General features: G+C 31.6%; 1 protein-coding gene across 1 annotated transcript; it reads right to left on the reverse strand.

Annotated features, from left to right (window-relative positions):
- Window positions 1–713: 713 nt before the first annotated feature.
- TRIADDRAFT_60315 (uncharacterized protein) lies at window positions 714–3,721 on the reverse strand (the record flags this gene model as incomplete). The annotated part of the gene is made up of 4 exons (XM_002116295.1): window positions 714–1,067; window positions 1,324–2,145; window positions 2,994–3,251; window positions 3,704–3,721. The coding sequence occupies 4 exons, from the start codon at window positions 3,719–3,721 to the stop codon at window positions 714–716; spliced, it is 1,452 nt and encodes a 483-aa protein (XP_002116331.1).
- Window positions 3,722–10,063: the final 6,342 nt, after the last annotated feature.

Below are 10,063 nucleotides of genomic sequence, written 5' to 3' on the forward strand. Positions count from 1 at the left end.
TTTCAATCGCGATTCTGTACCAAGCATGTGTTAAATCTAAAGTTTTACTTCTGGATCTGTAACTTTTTCGAGAACGTTATCTCCGACCGTGCAAGCTTACAAACCATCAAATAAATGCATTAAGAATCAAGGATTAGGTTGTGAGATAGATTTCAGCAATAAAAAAAAGTGAAGATAGGTGTTAATAGAATTTTGCTATTGCAACATGAGAAAATATGAGAAAGATCAAAAGCAATCATAGAAACTACGCTTGAGAGATCTACCTGGCAAAAGATAAAATTTTGTGGAATGCAATTATTTGAATTAGGCAATTACAAAGAGAGGATGGGGGTTAAATATGACCTTCGTGACCTTACATACTGACTAGTCATGTTAGTCGGGAATAATATCAAGAAAAATAATATGGCTTACAAATAAACATATACGCTTAAAAGAGTATGGCGAAAGGTATGAAATATGATTTGAAAGGTCTTCAATTAGTAAGTACGATATATGCAAATGGTGAACGCTGCTAATATCAATGTTAAGCTTCATGAAAGCAACCTGTAAGTAATGACTGATAAATGAAAATTTAGACATTACTTGATAAATCAATATTCATAGTAACAATTTAATATATAGCAACTGGATTTAAAGCACAACCTTAAAAGTAAAGAAAATAGAACAGTCCTATTTTTTAACGCCATGACTGGCAAAAGGTCTTAAAAGCAGTTTTAAATATCGACGACAAATTCTACTTGACAGACGCATTTTGAACCCTTCTCTACACTGAAAAATAGAGAGTTTTTATCTTCGGCTTGCCAAGTTTTGATTGTAACTTCACTGTCAAGATGTATTTCTCTAAAAAACGAAACACTTTTCTGACGGATACAACGTGGATTGAAATCTTTACCGAAATTATACTTGTAGCAGCTGCTATTAGACGAAATAGCGGAACTCGCGGTATCAAGGCAAAAGCCAAATATACCGGCGTAACCGATATGATTATTATAATCGACATCACTTGATCGTGTTTTCACTTTGTAGGTATAATGATTTTCAGGTACTTTCTTAAATAGCAGCATAACCTATATAGAAAATAGAAAAATTTATAAATTTTAGCTTTAACCCAAATAACTTTTAGCAGTATTTTATGAAAGATTTTACGTTAATTTATTTATTACAATCGGCATTAAATATCGTTATGATCCATAAGATTTACATGGACGATAAGTACATAGTAATCAGTAATTGTAGGGTGATATAAAAATTTTAGATTTCGAATCAGCTTACTTATATAATTATCTAGTAACAAGTACTGTATCTTATATATTATTATGTTACCCCTTCGTCGGATACCCTCGTAGGTACTTCTTCCAACATTTTCTTCTTGTACGCTTCAGGAAATGTTTCGAGCTTGCCATTTTTCATGAAAATACAAACGTTATCATAGCTTAAAACCAATTGCTCAGTTAGTATGTCGTAAAATTCGAAAGTAAGAATACACGACGACTTGCCAATAGACGTCATTCTCATCGATTGTTTTATCATTGTATTTGGTGGTAAATCATAAAGTGCTGGATTTATTATTCCTGTATTTGCCACAATCATTAGTGTACCGCTGTATTTAGAGGCTAGTACGTTAAAGTCAAATACACCTAAACGTAAGGAGGCTTCGAATCTTTCCAGAAAAACATATAACAGCTTACTTACATCTGATTGTTTAAACCTATCGCTGAAATAAAATAAATGAGGTGAATTGAATTTAACATGGAAAGAATCAAGACTTATTATATCTAGATCCGGATCGAAGCGACCAGGTGTAAATTCTCGCTGTGGATCGAAATTAATTGTAAAAGAACTTAAACATTGTTCACCGCGCATGATTAAACTCTTTACTTCGTTTCGGTCAGGGTTAGACCATGATTTGACAATCAATGTCTCGTCAACATATGCCGGTAATAAGTAATCGAGTTGAAATCGAGCAGTTTTACTCAGCCATTTATTATCTATTTTAGCCATATAATCATCATATTTGGAACGTATAGCATCTTTAATACCGCTGACAGCAAAGCATAAATGTTGAGGTATTAGGACTTCATAGGTATGGCCTAAATCATTAGGTCGAACTTTGATTTCGTAAGAATGATATTCAGATGGTTGTTCCTATTCATGATTTTGAAATAAAATTATTGTGATTAATATATGATTGGAGACAAATCAAATTGCTATCTCGAATGAATTAATATTTAGTGAACTAATATGAATTTTAGATCTTGTTTGCATTAATATGTACCAGCACTATATGAGTTCTATGAACAGGAAAAAGCTATACTGATATGATTACTGTAATATTTTGTGCTTGTCGACACGATTAGGAGTGAAACAGTTGTCGTAAGAGCGTACAATTTTTATACCGTATCGAGTTTGCTATTCACTGTTATTGACAAACGTCAACAATACTATTAAAATAGTCTGCACCATTGTTAAACCTTTGGCATGCTGACATACAACATCCGTTATGATCTTGCACAAATTTCTATATCATCTTAAAACGAAATCTATATACACTGTTATCTTACATCTGTGTCACACACCACTAGTGACAAAGTAGTCTACACACGCCAATCCTTGCGGAGAACGCCACTTACTAACTTAAAGAGGCGAGATTAGCTATATCACCAAATAATTCAGTTCCAACGACCGAATACTATGGTATAATTATAGCGTCACAGATAGTGTAGACGAGAAAGTCAGAGATTTACTATCATTTATAACTGAAGAAATCTTGGCACCCAAGAATATAGTCTTTACAATTAAATATCAATTGATAAACTAGTGGACTATCTAACCGACTAGCTAACTAAAAAGGGATCTTCAGGCACCAGCCTTTTATAGACTCGTCAGAAACTCCAAATCGATTATCGAAGAGTCACCTAGCTTGCTATATTTATTTAATGTTGCCCGATTCGTTTGATATTCTTTAAAATGTTCGATACTATTTAGGTACTTACTATTTGAAGACTTTCCTCTATATCCGTTATTTGACCATCGACCACAACTTCATCGGTTTTACCGTCGTGTAAGTAGTAATTCAATTGTGTCTCTCCTTTTTTGCTCCATTTTATATTGCCTTCAGCACCTACGCCGTATAGAAAATACTTTGGCTTGATATTCGCGATATAAGATTTTGGTTGATAGGAGGTTAGTGATAGCGATTGTTTCCGGTCAATGGACGAATTTTCACTAAATGTAGCAGTGTTTGTAATAATCTGCATGATATTTTCAATATTATTGCGATTCGTTTGATCATTAAAACGTCCTAGAACTGTATATCGTTTTTGGTTTGCTTCATTAGACTGGGATATCATTGAGAATAAATATTCAATGCCAATACGTAGGTGGATAAATTGAAATTTGTGGAATACATGTTTTGGTGAATGGATGCATATTATAGTTCATAAAAAATAAGATGTTAGCAAGATTCCATTTCAAACATTGAAGATCAAGAAATAGAAATATTATTCATATCGGTAGTAGAATGTAATCTACTGAGTTTAAAAATCTAAATAGAAGTCCTGCGATATTGTAAGCACTAGAATTTGGCTATACTATATAAGACCTGTATATTCTTGTACGTTTAGGCAAGTATCTGTAAGACCGCTACTGGGTAAAAAATAGTACTGTATTCAGACAACTAGTTATATCGGCAATATGAACTTACCTTGTATTTGAAAGACATTCTACTGTGATTTGCTGAGAATTTTTGCTGTAATATTGGTAATGGCTTAACATAGGTACAAAATTTAAGTCTCGCTGACAGGTTTAAATATTTTGAATGACTGATGTCATGATGATATACTTTATAATTAGGATTGATACGTCGAAAGATAATTAACGATTTCATGATAGTGTCTGGCGGTATATTATTAGACGACAGGACTAATATCGAATGGGAATGGGAAAATGTTTCGTAGTTGTAGGATATATCTTCTTCAGATACGCGATATGAATAAAGCAATAACGTGTTTGTTAGAACAGAAACATTAACGAGTATCTTCGTAAGAAATGCATTAATACTGTAGTTTACTGATTGATACTATAGTACGATGTTATTTTAAAGTAAATAAAAAATAGATTGGACCTTGATTAGTTCAACACAAGTTAACTTCACGGGTCTTATTTATTTACATTTGGTTCTCCGTAGGAATTATGACCTTATTCCTAAACGTGATGTCGTGCAATTTGCCTTTTGACTTCAGTTATATGTAATGATTTAAATTATGGGCATTGGCTGTAATAAACACGTACGTAAATATACAAATCTTACTGTGGAAAAGAAGGTTTTGATGATCAATAAACTGATAGAAATTGTAATATTTTCTATCAACGACAGGATAAACCTACTCCACTTATAGTTTCAAATTTAAACGAAATGATGCAAATAAATAACTTTATCAAAATAATTATATAGCTTAGTTAGTCCATGCTTATATCTATACAGTACGGATATAGATCAAACTCCTGCATTGCTTGCTATGCATATTTTTAGAACCTCCTAATATTCTGTTTAAAGCAATGTAGCAAATATATATGAAAGATGTTACCTTTTTAAAATTATCGTACTACCATTACATATTGTACCCTGCAATGCTATAAATTATGCTACTTATCTGATATACAACATGATATGGAGTGAATCCTAATTACTTCATTGATTACGTTTACCATAATGAGTGATTAGTAATCAATGTTATAGCTTTTCTAGATACAAAGTTAACTACATATCATAGGCTGTAATGAATTTTGTAATGCAACATCGAACTGTGGAACTGTAATGCATTCTGACATGAATTGATAACGTCTGCAATTCTACATGTTAAATTTGCCATATAATTCCATATCAGATTTTTTTTGGTAATTTCTGGTAATTTGATCACTTAGAATCCAATAGATAATATGATTATCAATGAGTAATATGATTTTAGGAGGTATAATTTAAATCAATGATATAGGGAAATTACCATCTGACACTAGTTATATTATAATAATTCTGTTACTAAAAATTTGTTAATATTAATTTATGGTGTCATGCTACGAAGAATCTTTCTCGTATGGAAACATTAATTAAATAATTTGCTTGCATTATACATAAAGAGAGAATATTTCAAATTATTTCAGACTACATTCGATCAAATAAGTAGTTCAAATTTATATCACAACGATTTATGCTAAGGATTAATGTTTATGATAGCATTAACTAATTAATCAATGAAGGGTATTAAAATTACTAATATAATGCACGGCTAAAATGTGCCAAAATATCTGCCTGAATATAGATATACAGTATATAATATAGAATAATAGCCTGAATAGACTAATAATTGTTTAAATATTCGTGTCGATTATAAATTTCTAATTGACAGACGCATTTTGAACCCTTCTCTACACTGAAAATAGGGAGTTTTTATCTTCGGCTTGCCAAGTTTTGATTACAATTTCACCGTCAAGATGTATTTCTCTTAAAAACGAAATACTTAAGATTGAACGTGAAGATTGCTTTCTATCGTTGAATGGGTTTTCACTCTATAAGCCAGAGTTAGTAACGATCTACATGATTTTTCTAATACTAATGCAATTTTTTCGCCATTAAAGCAGCCTAAAATTATTAATTGTTCATGGTTTACATTGTCCTACTACGATATCGTATAGACGAATTTATATTTTATACCCGTAGTTGAACATCATGGAATATGCGTACAAGTTACATTGGTGGGTATTTCCATCTGTATGATTGGATGAATAGTACAATTTTATTTCATGCAAATGAAATCAGGAAATAAAAGAGAAGCGCATATTATTTACATAATTAGTCGCATAATTATTATGATTTGTTAAGCTTCAAAAAATGATAAGGAAGCATGAAGATAAATTATGTCGATAAATGACTTGTTACGGATTAACACTGCATAAAGATTGGTTTGAAGTATCATAGAAACTGTGTTCCGTAGCCATTATTAATGTTTCCTATAGGTATCCTGCTTATAAAACAGATCTATTTTATCTAAAATTTAGTATCTTGAGAGTTAGACTAGATCAATATATAAAAAGTTTTAATTGAGAATCGTACTATACAAAGTATAAATTGAGTTTAAGAAAAGCTTGTAAAAATATTCCGACTAATGTAGCGTCTGTAAAATTTGATTTGTAATATGGAAACTACTCTCATCTAAATGGAAAGTCTTTACTAATTTACGTTTATTCGTTAAAAATTCTATAATAATACTAGATGATCTTAATCTTCAAAATGATACGAAGGCTAGACTAATTCTCGGAGGGAACTTTAGAAGCTTACAAAAAGGCGCTTAAAGAAGACTTCCTTTCGCTCATTACGTCGGATTTACATGCGCGTATTTGCAATTTTTCTTTAAATGCTAGTATTGCTGTATAAAATTACAAAGAAACTATCGTAAAATTAGACATTGTATAGCTGCATTCCATATCAAGAACACAATTGATATACGAGTACAAGTTTGCGATCTGCTGCGTTTATGTCTTCAGCTAATGCCAGTTAGCAGTATGAGTTTAGAGATCAACATAGCTTATTAGCAGCATCTACATACATATTGATGACCGTTCAAGGCGGTAATAGTTCATTTTAAGTAAGGGAAGTCTAACTTACTATCAGAATAACAAGCATCATGCGATTGTACCTTGACCAGTTAAAAGGAAGCAACTCAGCAGCTCATGACCATTTATTTATTTATTTTTGCTAAGGGAGTTTTAACCTGATATCAAAGTACTTTGTGTCTATTTAAAACTCTGTCAGTAGTGCAGCCCTGCATCACCCATGCTTTGGTTTTGATATGATTTAAAATAAATACAAACTATGGAATACCTTGGTAGCAGAGGTGCTACATTTGCTTAAAAGTATTACTGGATAACTTTAAGAATAAAGGCAACATATACGCATTACATCCATCAATACTTTGCTTTATGACGTTGAATATCCTATAAGCTACTCATTAAACTGCAATACAAAGCTGAAATTACAGTATTCATTTTCAAAATAATATTTGAATTATAGTATGGTAGTAATATAGTGACTAGTCAGCATCAGCACAACCTTTCTGTATGGAATTCTATAATGTAACTTATATAAAATTTATAATCGATTCTTTGATGATTTGTACCAGACGTTATTGAATTAGATCTTTATCATAAAATTCGATCAAGAAAATTCAAAATTTGTAGAAATAAGAACCCTATTAGATCTAATACAAAGGTTAACTACACACAGCTCTACTCTAGCTGAGTACAACTACTAAAAAACTTATAGAAAAAACAAGCAGATAACCTAATGTCGTCTGTTTTTATACTCTCCGCAGCCTTCGCAGATACAATCAGTATAGCAACATTTTAATTATTTTTATACGTAATCAAGTTATTATTAGTAACATTATTTTACGGAGAATCATTATAAATTCAGTATAGAAACGATTACAGTATTTTCGTAGACATTATTCCTACCGCTCAAAGTACGATGAACTAACCACACCCTAATATCCCACCCATCCTCCCTTGAAACGAGCAGCGCGGGGGTATTTTTATACTACTGTTAGATGACTCTGATTATGGGTTCATTTCAATAGGTCAGTATAAGATTCTTGCAGTACTTTTTACCTCAACATTTCTTCATGTAAAACGAATAGCTCTAAGGCAGTAATTTCTACAGAGTACTGATTTTGAAATAGTATTCGTTATATCGCTAAGGGTGGCCACTGGGCCTTTAAATTTTGATTTGATGTAATGCTCTGATGAAAATTGAATAAACATAGAATCTTTATAGTGTTTTCTACACAGCCATTTTGATTGTTACATTTCTTATAACACAACTAACGGTTGTTATCGACAGAGCAAGCTTTGCTTGCATACGCAAGCGATCCTTAGACACATTATAATGATTGGTATAGAATTGACCACAGTACTAAGGGCATTATACCGCACTATAGATATCTTACAGTACCTGCTAATCTTAACTTGGCATATCCAGCAGCACAGTTCATTAGTTATCATAATGCGCTTTGGATTATTAACTAATCTTAATATAGCATAGTACATTACTATTACCGGGATATATATAATATCGAGTGATAATACTATCTGTTAATTTTATTAACAAATTGAGCATAAACGTATATTTGACAGTTTCGCTTACCAACCTTAACATAGCATTAATACTGTATATAGTAACCATCCTTATTCGGTAAACATACTAATACGAAAGTTACTTAAGGAAATTTGAAATTGGTATAGAAATGAATGATCTCTAGGGTTTATGTAAATATTATTGACAAGGTATACGTGATTGATACACATTCACAGGTACTATTAGTTTTATTGCTCTCATGCATTTCGTAGTGTTACCCTACTGTAGTTTCCCTGTCCCGGTTATTTTTGATTGCTATATATCATATAACAAAAAGCAGTTCTAAGAGGATAATGTCAGTTAGTCAGCGATCTGATAGGCGAAAGCGAAGTGAACAACGTGGAAATGCACGATCAGTACGTACATTAAATCAATCTGTTTTAAATATAATAGTACGCAGCCATTACCGGGATATATCTATATCTATATAATGTCGAATGGTTATACTATCTGTTAATTATTAACAAGTGGGTACATTATCGTAAACCGTCAGCAAAGCGACGGGAGTTTGGACTAGTAAGACTTACAGTTCTACGGTATTTTTAGCTCTAACCTTATTAGTAGCTCAACATCTTTATATAGTCATCCGTTCTCTAGTATAAGGTCTACCATTACAGTCTATATTTATGAGCTACTAAATATATCTTAAGATAAATATAGAAGCGACACTACCGTATATCATACTTAACATTGCTAATAGCCTACAATCACGATACTAAGTTACTTTACAATCTTAAATGACGTTATAATATCATCAGGCTCTGCTTGTCGTATGCTATTAGAGATTTACTGTTATCGTATACATAATATGCAGTACATGTATATCTCGAGAATTCCTTAAATTCACACTCTCATTTGTCAAATAAAGGCAGAATTTATATCTAGCATTTCAGTTTGAAATTGATAAACGGCAAAATTAAGTGGTGTTTAGTAAGCAGCAGCTTCTACGTGTTTTATGTATTTTCTGGTTAATACTGACGTCTGATTGGAAAACGTTCATTACTGGCGTTATCGTAGTCCCACGCTATGATACATGGTTATGTAAATTGTAGCTGTATCCAGATATTTAATAACCTAGCTAGCCAAATTATTTGATGGTTTTCTACATTAAAGATTAAGTAAGGCGATGTTATCTGAAATACTTTCATTTCTCATATATTGGTAGTAAAGCGACGTTGGTAAGATAGTAACATTAGGATTAGTCCATTTAAATTTTCATAAAACATTTGCATATATGGCATTTGCTGAGAGTAATGAAAAGCAGCTGCAAGACAAGATAATTACTTTTATATATTTATTATTTAACTAGTATATTATTCCTATTGTATGTGCTCTATGAAGTAAAACGCTAAGATTAATACGATATCTTAATGTTGTAAAAGCTACTTCATAGATGTATCAGTAATCTATTAATAATATGGTAAGGGACAATAACAGCATTTCTATAAGATAAAATTTTAAACATCTTATAACGAGGTAGCTCTCAAGGACAAGAAAGCGCTAGAAGGAATATTTTTTATCGCACTGAAGCAAAAATTGGAAAAGTAAAAACTCGAAATTATTATTAATGATAATTATTAGTTAGAGGTTATAAGGAATACAAGTTACTATCACCAAGTTTGTGAAGTAAATTAATTTTACACGAATCGATCATTCTATTTTAGAAATAGCGCAGCCCTGAAGTGTCTGAAAGTATTTCATAAATATGTATGCATAGGTTAGTCTGGTAGAAATTCTTTTCACGATCTGTAGTAGTAATATTGAAGATACACATTGCTACGAACTGTAGTAGCGACTCATGAAATCTATGCTGATATTCATGCTTGACATTTATCAGTCCTTATTATTTACATTTCTTTCCTCTAAATTATCCTT

This window comes from Trichoplax adhaerens, genomic scaffold (genome assembly GCF_000150275.1).
Source record: "Trichoplax adhaerens TRIADscaffold_14 genomic scaffold, whole genome shotgun sequence".
In the NCBI taxonomy this organism is placed as follows: Eukaryota; Metazoa; Placozoa; class Uniplacotomia; order Trichoplacea; family Trichoplacidae; genus Trichoplax; species Trichoplax adhaerens.